General features: G+C 47.3%; 1 protein-coding gene and 1 long non-coding RNA gene across 3 annotated transcripts in view; one reads left to right on the top strand and one right to left on the bottom strand.

Moving 5' to 3' along the window:
- Positions 1 to 9,453, top strand: part of ITGA9 (integrin subunit alpha 9) — a 355,609-nt gene extending 346,156 nt beyond the window's left edge. Inside the window, exon 28 of the mRNA XM_053221698.1 lies at positions 9,331 to 9,453. Within this exon, the coding sequence (XP_053077673.1) occupies positions 9,331 to 9,438 (108 nt within the window). The 3' untranslated portion in view covers positions 9,439 to 9,453. The remainder of the gene's footprint in view (positions 1 to 9,330) is intronic.
- LOC106966642 (uncharacterized) lies at positions 1,856 to 23,150 on the bottom strand. Of its 2 annotated transcripts, XR_008298083.1 has the most exons (5): positions 22,234 to 23,150; positions 12,360 to 12,539; positions 12,083 to 12,275; positions 7,811 to 7,951; positions 1,856 to 5,318 (listed from the first exon to the last, which is right to left on the bottom strand). It is a non-coding gene; the product is annotated as an uncharacterized LOC106966642 (long non-coding RNA). The 2 variants fall into 2 exon arrangements; XR_003414420.2 differs by lacking the exon at positions 1,856 to 5,318 and having other exon boundaries at positions 6,889 to 7,951.
- Positions 23,151 to 24,193: the final 1,043 nt, after the last annotated feature.

Here is a 24,193-nt window from a genome sequence, read left to right as displayed (position 1 = left end):
GGTTAATTCTATTTTTAAGTATTTGAGGAACCACCATATTGTTTTCCATACCGCCGCACCATTTATGCTCCCAAACATGCACGGGGGTTCCAATTTGTCCACATCCTCACCAACACTTGTTTTCTGTGTTTTGTTGTTCGTTTGTTTTTTCACAGTAGCCATCCTAATGCGTATATGGCAGTATCTCATTGTAGGTTTGACTTAACGTTTCCCTAACAATTTGTAACGTGGAACGCCTTTTCATGTGCTTGTTGGCCATTTGTATATCTTCTGTGGAATAATGCCCACTCAAACTCTTTGCCCATTTTTGAATTGGGTTGTTTGTTGTTGTTGTTGTTGTTGTTGCTGAGTTTTAGAAGTTCTCTGTTTAGTCCAGGTATAAACTGCTTATCAGATATGTGATTTGCAAATATTTTCTTCCGTTCTGTGGGTTTCCTTTTTACTCTGTAGACAATGTCTTTTGAAACATAAAATGTTTAAGTTTTTGTAGAGTCCAATGTTAATAGAGTCCAAATTGTCTATTTTTTCTTTTGTTACCTGTCCCTTTAGTGTTGTGTTCAAGAAATCATTGCCAAATGCAATGTTGAGACGCTCTTGTCCTGTGTTTTCTTCTAAGAGTTTTTTTTAATGTTTACTTATTTTTGAGGGAGAGAGACAGAGTGCAAGCAGGGGAAAGGCAGAGAGAGAGGGTGACACAGAATCCGAAGCAGGCTCCAGGCTCTGAGCTGTCAGCACAGATCCTGACGTGGGGCTTGAACTCAAGAACCATGAGATCATTTCTTGAACTGAAGTCAGACGCTTAACCGACTGAGCCACCCAGGTGTGCCTCTTCTAAGAGTTTCATTGCTTTAGGTCCTTCCTCCATTTTGAAGTAATTTGGGTATGTGCTGTGAGGTATGGGTCCACCTTCATTCTTTGCCTGTGGATATCCAGTTGTCCCAGGCCCATTTGTTGAGAAGACTGTCTTTCCCCTCCATTGAATGGTCTTGGCATCCTCGTCACAAATCATTTGATCATATGTGTGAGAATTCATTCCCGGGTCTCTATTCTATCCCATTGGTCTATTTGTCTGTTCTTCCCACTGTCTCCCCAACCCTCCCCACCATCTGTCCTAAGCCTCCCTTAAAAAAAAAAAGTTCTATTTTGTCTCCATGACAGCACTCAAAGCATATGAAAAGAGCTGCTGTATAACCTACAAAATTTCTCTTTCCTGCACAAAGAAATCTCCAGTTCCTAAGACTATTTTTATGACAGTTTCCACATCCTGCACCATCTCTGACATAGAAGAAACTGCCACCCTGTAATGAAGCCACCCCTCAACTTTCCCTCCTTGCTCTGAGTTGCCAGTATAGAACTAAATTCAGTAACTAGAATTTTTCCACGTTTAATTTGCAGCATTGCCATCCTGTTGACTCATAAGAAGGTTGTGGGCAACTCGTTGGTATTTTTTAATCCACTGCTACAAAAGAAAAAAAGAAATATCTTCCCTATGCCATTTGTCTTAATTCTGGGAAATATTTCAGGAAAGTGCAAACATGATTACAACAAATGCCTGGACATCTACCACCATGGTGTCGTGTTTGCTTCAATTATTTTGTCGAGTCATTGGGGTTGTTTTTTTTTTTTTTAACTTTTGGGGGAAATAATGATAGACTCAGGCAGTTGAAAAATAGTACAAAGAAGTCCTGTGTACCCTTCACCCAGCTTTCCCCAGTGGTAACATCTAGCATAACTATAATACATACAATATCAAAAAAGAGAAATGTATGCTGATACGATCTACAGATCATATTCGGATTTCATCCCTTTTTATCTACATGCACGTGTGTGTGTGTGCGTGAGATCTGTAGCTTTCAGCAATTTGATCAGCCATAGAGACACACATAACCACTACCACAATCAAGATTAATCACCACATTATTTTGTACGCCTGAAACTGATACAATGTTATATGTCAATTTTAACTCAATTAAAAATGTTTTGCGAAGATGAATCACCACAAAAGGACTCTTCATGCTACCCCTCCCCAGCCGTCCCTTACCCCTGACAACCATTAATCTGTCTCCACATCTTCTAGAAGATGTTTTATAAATGGAATCATAGCGTGCATAACCTTCTTCTTTCTTTCCACTTGTACATTCTAGGCAGATTTGTTTCTATTCACAGAAACTGTTCCTTTTTCTTTCCTCTGAAGAAATACTCACTTCACATATGTGTCTCCCATACAAATGTCCATGTGTGGAAAACCTTCAGCCATGTGGGGAGAGTGGGAGAAGGGAGATTCCCAATTTCACATTTGGTAGTTACTTTCCGCAGTGGTAACACTTGTTTTCTGGTACTAGCCTATAGACACATTATATGGTTTCAGTAGGCTTTTATTTTATTTATGTATTTATGTATGTATGTATGTATGTATGTATGCATTTATTTATTTTACTGGACCAAGCTCTACCCATATCTCAGAGAAAACTGAGATATTCCAAAAACTGGAATAGTTTCCAAAGGCTGAAGTGGAAAACAGTCTGTTAGCTGGTGTTTGCAAATACTCTGTTGACACTGTGTAGACAAATTTGACTTTGGCAAACATTGTGCCGATTGGGGATGACTTACCTGACCAGGATCAGAGAAACAAAAATGTTTGAACTTTTTTTTTTTTTAACGTTTATTCATTTTTGAGAGACAGAGCATGAGCATGAGCAGAGGAGGGGCAGAGAGAGAGGGAGTCACAGAATCCGAAGCGGGCTCCAGGCTCTGAGCCGTCAGCACGGAGCCCGACGCGGGGCTCGAACTCATGAACCATGAGATCGTGACCTGAGTCGAAGTCAGGCACCCACCCGACTGAACCACCCAGGCGCCCCTCTTTTGCCCATTTTTGAATTGGACTGTGTCACATGTTGCTGCAGAGTTTGGACAGTTCTTTATACATTTTAGATAGTAGTCCTTTGTTACATATGTGGTTTGGAAATATTTTCTCCCAGTCTGTAATTTATCCATTTATTATTTCCTTTATGGATCATGTTTTTGGTGTCATAGTCTAAGGACTCTTCACCTCTCCTGAGGTTGTGGATATTTCCTTCTGCTTTTTTTTTTTTCCTGAAAGTTTTCGAGCTTTGCCTTTTCCAGAATGTCACATGGCTGGAAGCATACAGGATGTGGTCTTTTCAGGCTGGCTTCTCTCACTTGGTGAAAAGCGTTGATGTTTCCTCCACGTCTTTTCATGGCTCGGTAGCTCATTTGCTTTTAGCACTGAATAATATTTCATTGTTCTGGATGCAGCACAGTTTATATATGCATTCATCTACCGAAAGACATCTCGGTTGCTCGCAAGTTGTAGCCGTTTTGAATAGAGTTGCTCAGATATCTGGGTGCAGGTGTTTGCGTGGACTTAAGTTTTCAGCTCATTTGAGGAAATGCCCCAGAGCGCAATTGCAGGATCGTATGGTAAGGGTGTGTACACTTTTGTAGGGAACTGCCGAACTCTTCCCAAGTGCCTGCACCGTTCCGCATTCCCACCAGCAGTGGACGGCAGAGTGAGGCCAGCCACACTGAAGAAGTCAGGAGGCTCTGGAGATGTGGCTTCCTCAAGAAATCAGTGGCAAAGGACACCTAACGTGTTTGGTCGTCAGGAAGGGAGATATAAACAGGCTGAGCAAAGTTCGGGGATGAATTCGTGAGCAGTGCAGAGAAAACTAAGTAAAAGGGAAAATAAAGAGAGAGAATTCTTAACTTCAGGGAAAACGAAAGTTGAACAGAAAAGGGGAACAGATGCATCCAGCCTCAACCCCTGCTCCCCACTTTCATGGTCGCTGAAGAAACTACCGATTGTCACAGCTCCCACTGTAAAACATACAGTATCAGCCTAGAAGTTTCTTGTGAGTTTGGGTATAGAAATAGGTCTCGGGGTCTCCCAGGCTAACACCCCACCCCTTGGCAAACTACGAGAAGGCTGTATAACTATGGTTACTCACAATAACCATATAGATGATCATACAGATAATCATATCAAAAAAGGGTGTTACTCATAACATAAAACAAAAGGGTTTTCCTGTTCTGGTAGCAGAGAAGTCTTCCCTAAGGAAGAAATGATTGAGAAGGAGAAATAACCAGGTGGAAAAGGAGGGGAAAGCATTCCAGGCAGAGGGAACGGCATGTGCAAAGGTCCAGTGGCAGGTGCAAACTTAGATTATTCAGGAACCTGTGCAGAGCCCAGTGTCCAGACAGGAGGAGCCAAGAGATACAGGTTTGTAGTGAGGCACGGGAAGCAGGCACACTGCTAGCAGGTGGCTGGAAGGAAGCTTCTGCCTATTTGGAAGCTTCCAGGGAAGCTTTTTTGAGGCACAGCTCACCCTCAAAAGTCTGAATTAACTGGGTGAAAATCAAATAATCTGGCTCCCGGCTGGCCCCCTGCTGGTCAGGACAAGTCAGGACTGCCTTTCTCACGACTGCTTCAGAGACTTGCGGATATTTTTGGTATTTATGGTAGCAGAACATTTAACTTCCTAAAACGTCAGTAAAGTAATGCTGAGGGGCAACATGAAAAAAGAAATTAAGTTATGCAATTAGTGGGAATAATGGGAAAAGAAATCAAGCAGCTTTTAAAAGAACAAAAAAAAACCCTTCAACCGTAAACTTATAAAGGCAATTTTTTTGCATATTAATTTTATTTTTTTTAATTTACATCCAAGTTAGTTAGCATATAGTGCAACAATGATTTCAGGAGTAGATTCCTTAATGCCCATTTAGCCCCTCCCCCTCCACAATTCCCCAGCAACCCTCTGTTTGTTCTCTGTATTTAAGAGTCTCTTAGGTTTTGTCCCCCTCCGTTTTTATATTATTTTTGCTTCCCCTCCCTTATGTTCATCTGTTTTGTCTCCGAAAGTCCTCATTTGAGTGAAGTCATGATATTTGTCTTCCTCTGACTAATTTCACTTAGCATATAATACCCTCCAGTTCCATCCACATAGTTGCAATGGCAAGATTTCATTCTGATCGCTGAGTAATGCTCTATTGTATATATATATACCACATCTTCTTTATCTGTTCATCCATCGATGGACATTTGGGCTCTTTCCACACTTTGGCTATTGTGGATAGTGCTGCTATAAACACTGGGGTGCATGTGTCCCTTCGAAACAGCACACCTGGATCCCTTGGATAAATGCCCAGTAGTGCAACTGCTGGGTCTTAGGGTAGTTCTATTTTTAGTTTTTTGAGGAACCTCCGTACTGGTTTCCAGAGTGTCTGCACGAGTTTGCATTCCCACCAGCAGTGCAAAAGACATCCTCTTTCTCCGCATCCTCGCCAACATCTGTTGTTGCCTGAGTTGTTAATGTTAATATAAAGGCAATTTTTAACATAGGCATTCATTTCAAGTTGCCGGACAGTAGAGAAAGGGAAAATTAGGATGACGCGGGGAACTCGATCCTTACTGAAGTGGGGCCATTCTCTGTGCGGTTTTGTGACGTATTTCCCCCACTCCTCCTGCAAAGCTATAGCATGGTGGAGATTCACTCTTCACCTTTGTAACAATGGAGGAAATGCCACAACCAAGTCAATGGGTGGCTCTTGGCAACATTTTCTCTATAATGTCATCTCAGTTACTAGGAAAATCTTTGGAAACCTGTCTTAGAAAAGTAACAGAGGCATAATCTGATTCTAAACACCTTACATTGTTTCATGGAGATTCTTCCGGGTCTGTGCGCATGTGCTAAAACTTCTTTTCATTGCACACAAGTATCATTATTCCCAGGTGGTTTGTGCTAAAGTTTTTTGAAAGTTAATATTCTTCTACTTTGAATACATGACCTTGAGCTGTAGCACACTGATGCAAAACACCAGTATTTTGCCCACCGAGAATGTTAAAATTTGCTTGTTGTTTGATGCCTACAAGGATGGGAGACAGAATAGCTTGCTATTTGAGAATTATTTTTAAAAGAAGCTAATAACTCCAAAGAAGCTGGCACTCCCAGAAAAAAAATTAAACTATAAATCAAAAAGGGGCAAAAGGCAAGTTATTGAGACATACATACATCAAAAATATTATCTGCCACAGTATTAGTTCTAATTATTCTCTGGGCTCCCCAATTTAAAATATTTTGATAAATGCTATGAGAGATACAGATTCATCTATTTAATTTAATTTATTTGAGTAATAGCACTCAGCTTAATACATTTCCTTTTTTTTTTTTTTATTCACTTCACATTGATCATATGCCATGTGCCAAACCCTATATAATATATAAGGTCTGTGTTATTCTCTGCAGATTTCCCGAATTTGCATTTTAATATTTTAGAAGATACAGACTTCGATCATTCTAGAACTATAGTTACTCCATAAATTCTTTCTTTGCTAAATTCCTAAGTTCACTAGCTATAATATTTCACTCTTTTATCATGGAGTATTTGGGGGAGGAGCGTCCTCTGTGGCATGAATATCAGCATTCCATCTTGGGTTTTGCTCTGTTTCTCCACTGGGTGAAATGGTTTATTGACTGTCAATTTGTAAAGTGCTCTCTGGGAGTTTCTGGATGCATGATAGTGGGACTGGAAACATATCTCATTGCCTTTTCTGTCCAAATTGAATTAACATGTGCAATATATCATCTTTTAGCAAGAGTGGATGAAATTCCAGTGAGTGGCCCCATCGCATGGCTGTCCCTACAGAGAGTCCTGGCGGAATAGTTGTGGTCTCCAGGGGTCTGACGACTTCCTCTGCTATCTTTTTAGTTTAATAGCTGTTTTCACACACACGTGTGTGTGTGTGTGTGTGTGTGTGTGTGTGTGTGTGTGCATACATTATGTATGCATATAGAAGTACTTGGTTTAAAACCTACTCCTCAGGGTCATGGAAGGAGAGAGGAGTTTCCCTCCCACCCAATCCCCATTTGCTCCTTTTCTTTACCATACTTCCTCTACCCCCTGACCAACCATATTATTTATTCCTTCTGAGTGCATTCAGATTTTCCTTACATACTTACAAGCAGGTATAAATATGGACCTTTGCTTTTTCCCTTTATAAACAAAAGGCAGCCTGCTATACCTATTCTCCCCTCTCAGTAGAAAGTATTCTTTTTTTTTTTAATTTTTTAAAATGTCCTTATTTATTTTTGAGACAGAGAGAGACAGAGCATGAGCAGGGGAGGGGCAGAGAGAGAGGGAGACACAGAATCCGAAGCAGGCACCAGGCTCCGAGCTGTCAGTACAGAGCCCGACGCGGGGCTCGAACTCACGAACAGTGAGAACATGACCCGAGCCGAAGTCGTACGCTCAACCGACTGAGCCACCCAGGCACCCCTTGTAGAAAGTATTCTTATTCTTTTCATTACCTGTATGGTGTTCCATTGTTTTAATGTATACATAAGCCATAATTTATGTAATCAGCCCCCCTTTGAAGAAAATGTAATTTCTTTCCCATCTTCATTATTACTGCAATAAATAACCCTTTATGTCATCATGTTGCGTATGTGCAAACACATGCGAGGCAAATGTCAGAAGTAAAACCGTGAAGGGTGCCTGGGTGGCTCAGTCAGTTAAGGGTCCAGCCCTTGATTTCGTCTCAGGTCATGAACTCTCCACTGTGAGACTGAGCCCCATGTCGAACTCCGTGCTGGGCACGGAGCCTGCTTAAGATTCTCTCTCTCCCTCTGCTCCTTCCCTACTCGTGCTCTCTCTCTAAAATAAAATAAATAAAACAAAATAAAATAAGTAAAATAAAATGAAATAAGTAAAAGTGTGAGCACTACTGATCTGGACATTTGTAATTTTGAGAAATATTGCCAAATTGACCTCAGTAAGGGTTGTGCCAACTTACCCACCCATATGTGCTGGTTTTCAGCGGTCTCCTGAAGAGAGAACACATTTTGGTCATTTCTTGTTTCCCATCTATAAAAATCCATTCATTGAACAAATATTTACCAAGTGCCAGCAATGCCCCAAGCTCTCTTCTTAGGCCCTGGAAATGGAACAGTGAACAAAAAAATTGTCACACAGAGAAACAGATGACAAAGGCAGTCATGGAATATAACATTCGTGGTCATTTAAAGCCTGTGTCACCAACTCACGGGCCACACAAGGAACTTCTATGTGTGAAGGTCATAGGTGAGAGGTCAGAGGGAGGGGTGGGCCCTGTGTAGCCCCGGGGACTGCAGGCCTTTGTGAAGGCCGCAGCTACGGCTCTGCTCTACACCATTAGGTGGTGTGCAAAGAGAAGGCCCATGCTGATAAACCATCCCAGTTTTCAAGAGAAACCAGAAGTCCATATATTTTCCCCCATTTTAAACACTGGGAACTAATTCAAAATTTAGGAACATTTTGGGGACAAATCATTTTTTAGTGTTGCTACACAAGTCGATACTAAAATTTATATGGAAGGATGAATATCTAGAAAAATACTTCAGGAAAAAAAAAAACTTTAATAAGGGCTCAGGGACTAGCCTTACTGGACATTATAACATACTTTAGAGCCTTGTAATTAAAACAGTGTGATATTGGTGCATGAATAGAGTGTCCGGAAGAACAGAATTAAAAGCCTAAAAAATCAACCTGAATACACATGGAAAATTTTTATACAATAAAGCTGAGATTTCAAGTCACTAGGGCAAAGATCGACCTTTTAATAGATGGCATTGGGACCACAGGGTAGCCATGGAACAAAGGAAAAACTAGATCTTTATCTCACACCCCACAGGAGAATAAACTCCAAATGGATCAGAGATCTAATTGTAAAAGATGAAACCATACAAGTACTAGAAGAAAATATGGATGGATTCTTGCATAATCTAGGTGTAGGGAAAGGCTTTCTAACTACGCCTCAAAATCTGGTGGCAATAAAGAACAGATTGATAAATTTGACCACATAAAACTAAAAAATTTCCTCTTGGCAAAAAAACACCATAAGCAAAGTCAAATGATAAAACGGGAGAAAATATTTGCAATCTATGTTGCAGATAAGGGCCAATATCCTTAATATAGAAAGAGCTCTAAAACATGGAGGAGGTGAGATTTAACAAAATATATAGGAAAAAAATGGGCAAAAGACATGAATAGACAATTCACTAAAATATATAGAGATATTTAAATGGGCCTTAAACATATGAAAATATGTTCAGCTCACATTATAAGAGAAATACAAATTTAAACTATGCTGCGATACCATTTCTCTCCCAGCAGACTGGCAAAAATTTGAAATATGACAACACATTCTATTGTTGTGGCTGTGGGGAAAGAGGCACTTTCATACATTGCTGGTGGAAATGCAAATTGAGACAACCTTCCTGGGAGGAAATTGGCAATTCCTAACAAAACTATATGTGTGTTTACCCTTTTACACAGTTATTCAGGAATGTATCCTTAAGATACTCCTATGCAGTGCAGCTAAAAAAAGAAAGATACGAGGAAGATCTCTGTAAACTGAAATGGAGTTATTTCCCTCTACATTAAGTGAAGAAGAAAGGTATAAATGAGGGGTGCCTGGGTGGCTCAGTGGGTTAAGCGTTTGACTTCAGCTCAGGTCATGATCTCACGGTTCGTTGGTCCGAGCCCCACATCGGGCTCTGTGCTGACAGCTCGGAGCCTGGAGCCTGCTTTGGGTTCTGTGCCTCCCTCTCTCTCTGCCCCTCCCCCACTCGTGCTCTTTCTCTGTCTCTGAAAAATAAACATTAAAAAAAAAAAAGACAGAAAAGAAATTAAAGAAGGGCCCAAAGAATAATGGGAAGATGTCAAACACACACAAAAGCTAACTTAAACTAATTCCCACTTTTCCCAAACCAGGAAAATCGGATGGCAGTAACTGATTCAGGCAAGAATCAACAGATGATAGAAACAGAGGGTGAATATTTGGCGGGAATGTGGATATTTACATGATCTCAAAGTACCTCCCCACAAAATGCTTTTTATTTAGAAAGGGGAAAATACAAAGGGACAAAATTTGCAGCGGACAAACCCCTAGGGATGCTGTCCTAACCGAGAGATCGAAGTGAGTGATACCAATGCCACAAAGCAACATGGTGGGCCCCCTCACATGACACACCGGTAAGGAAACGATACTTCTGGGGTATTCCTGCCAAAAATGCATAGCCCACATCTGATCATCAGGAAACAACAGGCAAACCCCTAGTAAGGGATTTTCCACAAAATAACTGGCCTGTACTCTACAAAACTGACAAAACCATGAAAGACAAAGAAAGACCAGGGAACTGTTCCAGATTAAAGGAAATAATAGAAACATGACAACATGATCCTAGAGTGGCTCCTGGACCAGAAAAAATAAATTTTCTCTTTTGCTATAAATGGCGGAACAGGTCAACTGGTAAAAGGTGAGGAAGGCCTACAGATCAGATAATAATACTGTGTCAATGTTGATTTTCTGCTTTGGGAATGGTACATGGTTATGTAAGAGACTGTGCTTGTTTTTTTAGGAGATATTCACCGAAGTGTTTAGGGGTAAGTCTGCAACTAATTCTCACGTGGTTCAAATGATAATAATATGGGGGGATAAAAAGCAAACATTTGGGGAATCTAGTTGAAGGGTATAACAGGAATTCTTTATTTTTGCAATGTTTCTTTAAGCCTATAATTATTATTCTTTTTAATCCATTGTGAGAGTCTTCCCTGTACAAGCAAAACCAAACAACAGTGGAAACAACAACCAACCAGGTTTGCCTCCAGCATGGACGCCTGCGCTGCCAGTGGGCATTCTCTGGCTTGGATATTTACATGATTTTGAGTGAGGTCCTGCTGACAACAGCCAGTGCTAGGGCTGGAGAAGGCTTTTCCTGCATCTGGAACTTTTAAACCGACTTAGCACCAACAAGAAGGCTGCAGAGATGGCTCTTATATAATAATAAGTAATAAAGCAGTGTATATCTGAATCAGCCTCTGTTCTCAGAAACGAGGAAAAGCGGTTGAGGTTCAGACAGTCTTGCCCTGTGGAAGTCCTGCACTGCCTTTGGAGAGGTACAAGCAACCTTGCTTCCTGGTTTCTGGTCTTAGCCATTAGAGCGGTGCCTCATGATCTATCAGGACCTCACCGTTGAAGAAAATATGTTTGTAGGGGCGCCTGGGTGGGTCAGTCGGTTAAGCGTCCGACTTCAGCTCAGGTCACCATCTCACGGTTCGTGAATTCGAGCCCCTGTCGGGCTCTGTGCTGACAGCTCGGAGCTCAGAGCTCGGAGCCTGGAGCCTGCTTTGGATTCTGTGTCTCCCTCTCTCTCTCTGCCCCTCCCCGACCCCCGCTCACACTCTGTCTCTCTTTCAAAAATAAAACAAACACTAAAAAAAGAAAATATATATAACCAAAAGGCAAAAAGAGACTTTAAAGTTGAATGAAGTTGGGAAAGAAGAAAGATGTGTTTCAGTACTGGAAAGGGAAATGGTCTTGGCATACCAAGCTTTTCTGGGTAGGAAGGAGAAACCAGGTGAGAAGCAGGGGCCCCATGCAGCATATGGGCCGGTCTCATCTGAGGGTGCAGCCGAATCTGCTAGAGCCAGGATGTGTTAAATCAGTTTGCAGACCGACTCAGGGGACATTCGTGCCACCTCTCCCTTTTCACCCTGCAATTGCTGCTTCCAGATTAATCAGTCCAAAGGCCAAGGGAGCACATACCAGGAATACTAAACTCAGAAAAGAAGGTCCCCTGATATCTGGGCCTTGGGAGGCAGGGAAGTGTTACTCAAGGAGCAGAGCAGGAACAACACTCTTGGCAGAGGGAATAGCATATGCAAAGGAGAGACACAATAGATAGGACACAACTTTAGGGCTATGTCATACTCTCTTGCCGCTTACCTCCATCTCCTCATATTTCTCCTGGAATATTCCACAGATAGGCAGTCTGCAGTTGTGAGCTGAGAACATGTCTCCATTACGTAGCGAACACCCATCTAGCAGGTTCTGGGTCTCAGGCCTCGTTAATCAGAATGTAGGAAAAAGTGCCCATTTCAGTCCCTGATCAGGTGCTACTTGTCCCAGATGAGTGTGTCTCCACTCAGGTTGAGGAGGCTTTATTAACTATTATGTTTATCCCTGAACCCTTTCCTAGATTTCTGTCGATGCCATTTCTTCCTCAAATAAATCAAGTGCACTCACCTTCTGAGCCATACTATTTTAGGCACGGGATCCAGGTCTGCAAACTCTTCTGGCAATGCCTTGCCCTGTAATCTCAAGCAGCTGCTTCCTGGACCGAAGGAAGCCCAGACATGAGGGAAACCATTGCCATCTCGACTCCTCTCTGGCTGTGTGACTGGGCGAGCCTCTTGGCCTCTCTGATCCCATGTCCTGCCTGTAACAAGCCATTATTAATTTCTACATCTCACAGAGAGGTTGTGAGCATTGGTGAAGACAGAGTCCCTTGTGCTTGACACACCTACAGCCACCTTGGGCTCTCCTTCAGGCAATCTTCTACACCCCAGGAAATGCCACCACTCCCCAAGAGCCAGCTGGACAAGGGAAGACCCAATTCTGACATTTGTGGGGAAAGAGAACACAGATTCCGCATGCTTCACTCCGTCCAATCCATTCCAGGGAACTGCAAAGGAACACAAGGCTGGAAGACCAAGTTAAGTTTTTAAGTGATCAGATTCCTTGACGTTCTGCATGGGGGCATCCCCAAGCCCCCAAGCCCCTGGTCCACAGCCTGCCTTCCTCCTCCCCCCGACACATGAGGCACCATGGCCGTGCATGGGGACTCTCCTCTATCTGTCCATTCCAGCTGTACTCTTACCCCCCCTCTCCCATGTTTGCAAACAGCCACCCTTTGGCCATTCCTCACCAATGGTGAGGTCAGCCCTCAAGAAACAGATCCAGGGAAGACATGCCTACTGATCTTAGCGGTGGGTTGAGAGCTGTTTGGGTCGGAAATTCCAGGGTTGTGGGTGCTCTGAGTATGTTCTAAAACAGGGCTGGTGGGTACACAGATTGTAGGTAGTCACATGCCCTGTGGTCCTGCAAATTCCTCCTCCCCTGAAGAAGGGGAAGCCTGGGGCGAGGGCATGGATAGTGCACTCCACAGTGCCAGGCCCAGGGCGAGGGCTCCTCTTGCTCAGGTAGGACAATACTGAAATGGGACTGGACATCTGACCTATGAGCAGCCTAACCAGTGACTGGCCGGTGACCTAAGAGGTGGCCTGGCGTGAAGACTTCTGCCCAGAGAGGATGATTTGGCAGACTGTACTTGCCAACACTTGCCGCCACATTTCTGTTCACGTGTCCGTCACCTTGCCATGCCCCGCCAAGAGGTGGGGTCTATTTCTCCTCCCCCTGAACCTAGACGGGACTTTGCGGCTTCCTTGGTGAGCAGAAAGCAACAGAAGCCATACCGGGTATCTTCTGAGACTAGGTCATGAAATGTGATATGGCTACCCAACTGGGCTCTCTCTCAGAGGGCACTCACTCTGGCAGGTCGGCTACCAGGATGTGAGGAAGCCCACACCACCTGAGAGACCATTGGTTTAAAATATGGGTTTTGTTATCATTCACATATGGTGAGGCCAATGGATCAGAGGGTGACTGCCATTGAAAAGACAATTCGTTACACTCATAGTTCCCAAGAGAAGGGCGTATACCATGCCATGGGGTGGGGGCTCAAAAGGAAGAGCCAGGGTTGGTCAGGAAGCAGACTAAGAGAAAGGAAAGCTGTGACAAGAGACTTTATTGTGGTTTCCATGGAAAGGTACAAGTGAGACAGCCTCGGCTGGTTAAGGATTGGCTAGTTTGAATAGTGTCCGTGGGCTCTGGGATGCACTTGGCCCTGAGGTGATTAGGGAAAGGGAAAACTGGCCTGGAGTGTAACAGCTTCATGAGGGAGTGGTTGGGGCGGGGAGAGGAGCTCTGGATCGGTTGGTTTGCATGGGAAAGATGTGTGCACAGGTGAGTTACTCGCCATCTCTAGGAATGAGCTAGCCCTGGGAGGCGCAGTCCAGCCAGAGTCAGCAAGATCCCAAGATGTCGAAACATCAGTGAAAGGCATGAGTAATACAACCATTAGATCTTCCAGTAGCCTAAAAGTCTCAGCCAGCGTCAACTGTGACGTGAGAAAGTGAGCCTTCTGACGGCCCCAGCCTCAGCCTTCAAGCTGTCCAGATGGCACCATGTAAGGCAGAGGTGAGCTATCTCTATCAAGCCCTGCCCAAATTGCAGATCATACGCAGTATAAATTTTTTCTAAGTCACTAAGCTTGGTAGTAAAATTTTACACAACCTAACTTGAACAATGGTAATGAGCTGAACTAAACAGACTCTCTCTCTCTCTCTCTCGCTCTCTCTCTCTCTCTCTCTCTCTCTCCCCAGAATTGAAAATGGGACTTGAGAGCATTAGTAAGTTGCTAACAGGAAGACAGGTGATTAGACCCAAAGAGAAGCAGGGATGGAAGATTTGGCTGAGTCACAGTCATGACAAATGACAAGAGGGCTGGTCTAGAGTGCTTCTGATCCTGAATGACCCAGTTTCCTGAGGTCAGCAGTGGGACCCAGTCAGCCCCGAGGGCCATCGGGCAATAGGTTTCTCCAGAGTCTAAGCTAGGTTCCCATGAGGCTTTAGATGGGGCAGAGACCCCTGCTCTGGGACCCTCACCCCTGTCCTTCCCTACGAGTGTCTCCATTCTTTGCAGCCAAAGGAGCCTCTCCCCCTCGGGGACACACGGTACCCAGTCAGAGCTTGGCATAAGGTAAACAGTCAGGATGGGTGACACCCACCCACCTTCTCTCCCACCAAGAGCCGCCAGGGACTTAGAGACAGAGACAATGTTAAGGAACTCTGTGGATTCTCTAGGTCTGGCCAAATCTAGGTGACTCGTATCTTCATTTCTCAAAAATTTGCTTTGAACATTTAAAACATCATTGTAATGGTTCCAAAATGTCTGGAAATTTTACTTCCTCAGTCTCATCTCCAAGCTCAGACCAGGATAGGCATCCCCTTCTGGTCTGCACTCTTTCTTTCTGGGCCAACAGGCCATCATCTACCTGAAAAGCAAGGCCCAGAGAGAGGAACCTGGCCTGCGGCCTCCTTCAGTGGAGACAGGGTCCCCAGCCTAGCACTCAGGTGTGGAGCACAGGGAGTGCCTCCCATGGCCACCTCGGCAGCAGAGCAAGACCGGTGGTTCATTGGGGTCAAGAGCCCCATCTGGGAACGGGCTTCAGCGGTGCATGTGGGACGGCTGCGTAGAAGGACAAGGTGGAGCAGGTGCATCTGGGAGTGTGCTGGGGGAACGAAGATGTGTGTGGCTCGGGGTGGGGCTGTTTGTGTCAGAGGACAGGCTAACATACTGACATCTTTTTTGCACGCTGTATTCTCTCCCCCAGTTCCAAAGCAGAAAGCCCAGCCCTCTTCTCCACCCGGGCCTCTGGGGAAGTTTGTGTGAAAAATAGAAATAGCAGACGTTTCCTTGGTTTTACTTGTGATCACGTACGGGAGGGACAGGCCAAAACAACCAGGAAGGTAGGAGGGGAACTGAACAGTTCAAGGGGAGCTGAAGAGGCACGGTAAGGCTTGGCAGGGCTGGACTTCGAGAACCAGAGGCAAGGGAGAGAGAGAAAAAAAAACAGGCATGCCAAGGTGGAAGAAACCAGCCTGGGCAGAGACAACCTTGTCATGTGTGTGCCCTCTGTCCCAGCACGTATATGAGCCTGTGTACAAATGAGTTTGTACCTGTGTGTGCCAAATGTGTGTCTGTGACCAGACCTGCCTGTGAAATATCTCATGCCACAGACTTTGGGCATGTCTGGGTTTGTCTACTTCAGCTCCAACTCAGCCACTGCAAACACAAGTCAGGGAATAAAGGGGGGACCTGTGGCTGGGCCAAAGCCTGGGCCTGGGTAGCCTGGGTAAGAGAAGCCAGATGCCATCAGCTACACTAGAGCAGGCTCTACGTGCCTGGGCAGGTGATGCCTGGTACCTCGGGACATAGGAGAAGCATTGAAGGGGCAATCCATGGGGTGCTAAAAGTGTGGGGTCCCACTTCAAGGAGCTCATTGGCTCCAGAGTCACCAAATAAATCTGGGACTCTGGGACTCTCTGGCCCTTCAGGAACCAAAGCCACTCCCACCAGTGGGCTGAGGGGACACAGGGCTGCCTTACCCACCCTGTTCTAATAGCTATTCCTTGGTAACCGAGTTTCAGGGTAGGACCATGCCCTCCCTCCCCCCAGGACTCCCAGGGAGGATGTGAGCACAGGGCCGTGTCCCCTTATCCTACCCCAGTTCTCTGGGCAGGGCAGGTCTGGGATTTGGGAAGTAGAAGGAAAGTGGCTAGGATGTCCTCCTCTGCAAAGGCTTCTCGGATTTCTGGGTGCCCTGAAGATGCACCAACTCAGCCTCACAGGCCCGAGAGTCTGTCTCAGGCCAGGACGTGTCTTGTTTTCAAATTCCCCTAACACTTCCTAACCACCTACTTTTTGCCTAGGGTCCTCTTCTCAGTGTTCAGGACCCCAGCTCACTGGCCTATTCTTTATCGCCTGTGGCCAGCATCACCAATGCCACTTCATCTTCTAACCAAAAAGACTGGCTGCCAAGTGGGGCCCAATGCTCGTTTCCCCTGCCCTCTATGCCCTAGACAAGCACATGGCCGCTCACGTTCCTGAGCTCTTTTCTGTTAATACCCTGGGGGAAACTGAAAAGGAGTGCAGCCCACGACAGCTCGGTGAGGCAGGGGACAGGAGCGAGCCCACTCTGGCTATGGTACTGAAGAGAAGGGAGAGATTTCCCTTGGCCCAAGGTTCTTCCAGCTGCACGAAAAATTAAATTGACATGAGACAGATTAACGGGTGGAAAAAAAAAACCCCAAGTTTTCTTATGTGTAGATGAAGGCCCAATAATGAAATGGAGACCCAAAGAAATGACCAAAGCAGGGTTTTTATACTTTTTTAGACAAAGAGATAATAAATTTGTGAGGAATTGACAAGATGAAGAAAAAACTTTGGGTTGGAGTAGTAACTTAGTAAAAGTAAGGCTTGTTCTGAGCTCTAAAATTCCCATCTCTGGTGAGAAGGATGTCTCTTTACCTCCTGGTACAGGTAGGGTACCTTTCACCCAGGAGATTTCTTTCCTGATTTCAGGGGGACAGAGGGTCTGAGTGTCCTTCTTGCACAGGCTGGCTTTCAGGTAACTTTTATTTAAAATAATAACTATGCCAGGGGCGCATGGGGGGCTCAGTAAGTGGAGTGTCCAACTCTTGATTTCAGCTCAGGTCATGATCCCAGGGTCATGGGATCAAGCCTTGGGTACCTGAGGAGACTGCTTAAGATTCTCTCTCTCTCCCTCTGCCCCTCTCACCATCTCACACGCTCTCTTGCTCTCTCTAAAATAAATAAATTAATTAATTAAATAATCAATATGCCAAAGTGGCACATTCTGGAGCAGCCCGCCCTTGGGCCCTACATTATTCATCAGGGAACAGGCAGGCAGTGAGTCCAACTTCCATATCCAATTGGCACATGAAAAGGACCTCACAACATGGGGGCCACCAGGGGGCAGGCTGCACCTGCTGGACCACTGGCTCATCTGGGGGGCCTTATTCTTGGCAGTAGTGTCTATAGGTGGCAAGGATGCTTTGCACAGGTCCCACACGGGGACAGATGGAAAGCATCCCTGGGGATGACAGCAGAGGACAAAGATGGCCAGGATGCCAGGTGTCAGTGGACATAGGCATTTGGTTGGAGGAATCTATGTGTGATGAGGGAGCAGGAGTCTTGGAAAAGAAGAATCAGGATGTTGTGGGAGCAGCATGGATGTTATGGACAAAAAGATGAGCTTTTGGGGAGCCCTCAGGAATGATGTCCTGGGCAACCTGCATGGGAAAGACAAGACAGGGCGTCTTGGGCATAAAGAAGCCCTCTGGCTTCCCTAACTATACCTGGATCCTCCAGCTCATAGGAAGTTCGTAAGTTCCCCCTGGGGCCTCCACATCCTTGAGTCAGAGGTGCTGTTCCCGGACCACTGCAGCCCAGGCATGTAACCCTTGTTTGGTTACACAAGCCAATATAGTCCTCGTTGTTGCTTAGCCTGGTTTGAATTGTTTTCCACTTCAACTCACAGATCTGAACAAGTTTCTTAAATGCTACCTGTTCCTTGCTCAAGAAGTATCAATAGCGCCAGATTACCCACAAGTTGAAGTCCAAACTCAACCTGGCTCTCAAAACCCCACTCTCTTCCTCCGTCACTATTCCTCAGATGGAGCTTTCTCTGTGGACGCTGTGGTTGGAAAAGTCCTCTTAACTGGGACACTGTGGGCTCGAAGATGCTTTTGCCAGCATCATATCCTCTGTGGGGACTCCTGGACAACCGGGAGAGTAAATCAGTTCTACTCTGTGCCATCCTGATTTTCCTCTGCATCTCCCATCAGGCCATGAGTCTCTTGAGGGCACTATGTCTACTGCCTTTGGCCCAAGCCTGGCACACTGAAGGCATCCAAAAACATACCTGAAGAATAGATAAACGACCTCTGTGAGTGCAGCCTGTCCTGCATAGCCAGAGTACGCCTTTTTTGGAGCTGATCAGACTCTGGGCTGGTCCACTGTAGGGAAGAACTGCCACCCACATCTAGGTCCTGAGGTCCTAGGTCCCAAGGAACCACATCTAGGCAGAGACACTTGTGAGCAGACTCAGGTTTGTAGCCACTTAACTGACCGCCAGGAATCTCTGCCCAGATCCCACTTCTTCTACTCCTTTCCCAGCAGGAGACTGGCTGCCCTGAGCCAGCAGCACGTGCAGCTAGAATCCAAGAAAGACCAGCAAAGCTGACACTGAGATAGAAACTAAGTAACAGACACAAAACTCAAGATTGAGATGCCCACAGAGAAGACAGAAAGCTGACAAAGCACAGAGCCTAGACAGCAGAGATTCAAAGGCAAAGAGTAGGGCCAGCCAGGCTGGGAATGGCAAGTCCAGAGAGCATCCCATCATCTCCTCTCTTGATTAACACATCTTCTGTGGGTTTTCCCTGCCTCTTGCACTGCCTCTGACCCAATCTGTTAGTAGGATTTTTTTTTAATTTTTTAAATGTTTTATTTCTTTTTGAGAGAGAGAGACAGAGTACAAGTGGGGGAGGGGCAGAGAGAGAGGGAGACACAGAATTGGAAGCAGGCTCCAGGCTCTGATCTGTCAGCACAGAGCTGGATGCGGGGCTCGAACTCATGAACTGCGAGATCATGACCTGAGCTGAAGTCAGACGCTTAACCGACTGAGCCACCCAGGTGCCCCAGTAGGAACCTTCAAAAGACATATCTGAATATGTCATTCCCACAGCCCTCAGAGTAAAGAAATCCCCGATACCTCTCCTGAGTTACAAGGCTCTGCTTGACATGAGCCCTACACATCACCAGAGCCTTCAACCCCAACCACTGTGAACTTTCCCCCAGGTATGCTCTCCCTGGCCACTCAGCCTGAAATCGAGCTACTGTTCCCTCTAGCTGGGACACTCATCCTCCCCTGCCTCCTCCCAGTCACCCATTTCATACTCAGTGTTCCTTTGTCAAGGGCAGCCTCTTTCTCCCCCCCCCACCAGCATTCTTGCCCCCATCCCCCAGCTTCTGGTCCAACTGTCCTCCCCCACACTGGAGCTCCACCCCAGAGCTCTACCAGAGTCTGCAGGCCAGGCTGACCTCACCCTCTATCTTCCTACCTGCTCCTGTCCTTGGCCTCATGGGGCCAGGCTTGCCAGTTCTAGGGCCATGTCCCACTGCCCTTGGTACCCTAATCTCTGCCCCTGCACTCTGTGCAGCACTCCCTTTTGAGTCATGGTTCTTCCTACATCTTCCATTTGCCTTTTTTTTTTTCCTAAATCTTATCCACTAATTTTCTATTTAGATAAAAATTAAGTTAATTTAAAGAAAAACATTAAATCGGGCATATGGTACAAGGACACTGCATTATAATAGTTTGGGGAATGAGACTCAGATAACATTTCAGTGCTCTGTTCAGACCCCTGAGATCCCTTTTACTGTTTCTGGGCATTTCTCTCTCTTGGACTTGTGCTTTGGCCTCCAATGGCTGGTACCTGTCCTCAGGTCACTACGTCTGTTTTGATTCCATTCCCCAAGAGCCCTAAGTGTCTGGGGGCTTTAAGCCCCCTGAATCCCAGGGACAGCCCATAGCTTTAACTGGACATGTGGGAATATGACAGCCCATTTCCCTAACCCTCATTTCAGACAACTCTGAGAGCCTGCCTAGAACAGAACCTAACACATAGTGGGCATTCAATAAATGTTTGTTGAAAGAACAAATGTAGCCACATTTATTTTTTTATTTTTATTTTTTTAATATATGAAATTTATTGTCAAATTGGTTTCCATACAACACCCAGTGCTCATCCCAACAGGTGCCCTCCTCAATACCCATCACCCACCCTCCCCTCCCTCCCACCCCCCATCCACCCTCAGTTTGTTCTCAGTTTTTAAGAGTCTCTTATGCTTTGGCTCTCTCCCACTCTAACCTCTTTTTTTTCCCCCTCCCCCTCCCCCATGGGTTTCTGTTAAGTTTCTCAGGATCCACATAAGAGTGAAACCATATGGTATCTGTCTTTCTCTGTATGGCTTATTTCACTTAGCATCACACTCTCCAGTTCCATCCACGTTGCTACAAAAGGCCGTATTTCATTTTGTCTCATTGCCATGTAGTATTCCATTGTGTATATAAACCACAATTTCTTTATCCATTCATCAGTTGATGGACATTTAAGTAGCCACATTTATTAATCTTATCGTCTGTAATTTCTGTATTTCGTTGTAATTTGTGTCACTCTTAGCTTTTCCCATCTGACATCAAAAAGCATTTACCTATATTTGTTTTATTTATTTATGAATTAATTTTTTAAAATTTTATTTATTTTTGTATTTTAGAAAGAGAGCGTGTGTGTGCGAGCAGGGGAGAGAGACAGGGGGAGAGAAAGAGAGAATCTTAAGCAGGCTCCACACTCAGCATGGAGCCCAACGTGGGGCTCCACCTCAGGACCCTGAGATCATGACCTAAGCCAAAATCAAGATCAGACACTCAAGCCCCTGAGCCACCCAGACGCCCCTATGAATTTTTTATATTTAATTATTTGATCCTTCTGGATATGCTGTTAAGGACTGAGATAAATGTATTTTCTTCTCATGACTAATCAGGTGAACCAATAGCAATTCTTGAATCTTTCCTTCATCTATCAAACCAAGATACTATCTTATCTAAGACTCATTCAGTGAGGCATTATGCAATCATTTATTATGGTAGTTATAAATGATTATGCACCGCATGGAAAAATGCTCACCTTATAATTTTAACCATGATATTTTTATAGCTACATAAAATTATATCAACATATTGGCAAGGACAGGGAGAAGTAGAGAAAAAATAGACATATTTAAGGATGCTGATAGGGCTGTGGGTGATTCTTCTCTTTGATTTCTGTGAATATTTACGAAATTAAAAAAGCCCTGAAACTTTAAATGAACATAATATGGAGGGTAAGAAGAACTTTAAAAAGATAGCAAGCTGTTTTCTTGATTGAGCTTGAGACAAAAGCTTCGGTGAGGTAGCTTTTTGTTTTTTTCCTTTTTTTTGGAGGTGATCTCAGAAGTAAGCTGAGGACAATGAGGGATACAGGTAAGAGAAACTGGAGGGTCCGGGGTGGGGGGGGGGGGTGTCATTGTTTCAGGAAAGGCCAGACCCGAGGAGCTCTGCGTGTGAAAATCATGTCCTTTGGCCCTGTACCCTTGAGCGCTGAGCTCCTTCCCTGCCTCAGCTAAGTGAGTAGACCGTCTGGAAGTCCCCCATGCAAAAGGAATCAAGGCCTCAAGCGTGTGGATCAGTGAGTCCAAATGCTCCCATCACCTTGCCCTGGCTAAAGGGACGCTGCCTCGACCAGGCAGGGGGGATACAGATCTCTGTGGTTACACACTTAGAACTGTAGAACAGTATCTGGCTGCAAGACTCCTCTGACCCCTGAGAATTCTGCAGTTTTTTAGAAACTGAATTCAGAGAACATTTGAATTCACCAGGCCCTGGGCCAGCCCTACCCTCGTGACAAATGTAAAGAGCATCACGAGTAGGAACACGGTTAGTCCTGGGTGCCATGGGGCCCCAATCTGGTGCGTACCCGGGAGGGTTAGGCAGGGCATGTCCTGGAGCCTGGGCTGGATATACCCCAGGGCTTACGTTCCTAACCGACAGGGCACTTCACTTCAACCTTCGTATCTCAGCTACCCCCCGCAATCCACTGGGTCCCAAAGGTGCTCTTAGACGAACAGGTACACAAGCATCAACACGTACCAAGGCAACCGGCACAGGACCCATCCACACGCACAGAGAGCCAGGATGTCACTGGAGGTCTTGGATTTGGGGGCACAGCACAACCACAGGCGGCCCCAAGTACCTCTTATAGCAGCTCTCCTTAAGTGCCTTCCCACCTGTCTGGCCACAAGAGCCCTGTCGAGGGGCGTCTCCCACACCGAGACCCTCACTGCGCTCCACCTGGCGCAGAAACTGGTGAGGTGGGCCCGTTGCCCCCCGCCAGAGGGCTTCCGGGAGTGTACTTGAAAACTTTGGAGAGGCTCGCTGGTTCCCTCGGTGCGCACGCCACCTGGCTGTCACCAGCTCCGGGAGGTTCGGGGGAGCGAGAAAGGACCTACTAGCGTCACGTCTTTTAAGTCACGACGGGGTTGAACGTGGCTACGAGGCCCGGAGTGCGCGCGCAACCCCGCGCGGGCAGCCGAGGCTCTGTAGGCCGCAGGTCGCCCCCTCGGCCTTGCCGATCACGTCACGCTCCGCAGGCCCTCCCGAATCCTCCTGATAGGTGGAGAGCGCGCGCGAGCGCTACCGCTCCGCCCCCGGACCCGCCCTCCTGCGGCACTGCCCCGCCCCCTGGTTTACAAGGCTGGCCGTGTGGCTTCCAAGTTGGAACGCGAAGGCGCGGGCGCGGAAAACCTCGGACCCTCCGAGGCCGAGGGGCCACTTAGCCGTCAAGCACGCCGTCGCTCCAGGCCTGACAGTAGGTGGCTGCTCTTCAGAAGCACAGTGCCTGCTCAGCTAGGCCCGCGACCGGCCCCTTCTTCTCCTCAGCCCACGACCGGCTCCCCCACCCCCCTTATTGCAGAGCACCCGGAAATGCCCATTGCCCAGGCCCCCCTCGACGCCGATACCCACACGTACCAGGAGACTGGTCCTCGAGGACCCGCCGCCCGACTCCCAGGCTCTCGGGCCCGATGCGGATGCGGGTTCCGCCGGCACCTCACGCCTGGATCCCCCAGCCCCGACCGCGGACGCCCCTCCTGACTCCCCGCTCACTCCTGGCTCCGCAGGATTCTCCGCACTCTGGGACCCCTCTGCCGCCCCGCGCGCCCCCGGGTTTTTCCTCACACGAGCGTCCGGGACCCCTCAACGGACCTCCTCGGCGTATGAGGGCCCACTCCTTAGCAGCCTCTACCTCCGCACACCGCTGCTCTCCGCGCCCTGATCCCTGACTCCTCGGTCCCCGCACCGGGACGCCCCTCACCCAGCATCTCCCCCCAGACACCCCCACGGAACCCCTCCCCCATATTCCTCCCCCGGCCTCCTCGCGGTAAACATCCCTCCTCAGGGCCCAAACTCACTCCCGCAGCCGTGCGAGCCCCCCTCGGCCCCCGGGTCCCACAGTGCACACCCCCTCTGAACCCCACCCGCACGCCCGCAGGCCCCCGCTTAGCTCCCAGCGCCTGCCAGGCTCCCCGCACCTCTTCCCCCAGCCCCGGGCCCCTGGCATCCACCGCCAGAACCCCGCCGAATCTCCCGCACCGCGAGCCCTGCGCCCCAGTCCTCCGCCCGAGACCCCCTCACGCACACGCGCGAGCACACACACACACACACACACACACACCGGCGCGCACGCCCCTCCCGCCCTCCACTCACCCCTCCGTCTCACCCCGCACCCCTCTCCCCTCGGGCCCGGCGGGCAGCGCCGGGGGCGGCGGCGGAGGCCGGTCCCCGGGCCGGGACACACCCACCCGCCCGCCCTCCTTCTTTCCCTCGCTCCCTCCCTCCTTCCCGCCCGCCCTCCCGCCCTCGCTCGGCGCTCGCTCCTTCCCCCTCGGCCGCTCCCGCTTCCCGCGGCGCCGGGCCTCCCGCTCCGCCTCCCCGTGCGCGGCTCTCCCGGGCGCGGCTCCGGGGTTCATGGTGACGAGGCGGCGGCCGCTCGAGCCCAGCGGCGGCGGCGGCGGCGGCGGCGGCGGCGGGAGCTGGGGCGCGGGCCAGGGCC

Source organism: Acinonyx jubatus, chromosome C2 (genome assembly GCF_027475565.1).
Source record: "Acinonyx jubatus isolate Ajub_Pintada_27869175 chromosome C2, VMU_Ajub_asm_v1.0, whole genome shotgun sequence".
Lineage (NCBI taxonomy): Eukaryota > Metazoa > Chordata > Mammalia > Carnivora > Felidae > Acinonyx > Acinonyx jubatus.
Note: the sequence above shows the minus strand (reverse complement) of the source record. Positions and strands in the feature narration are given on the sequence as shown.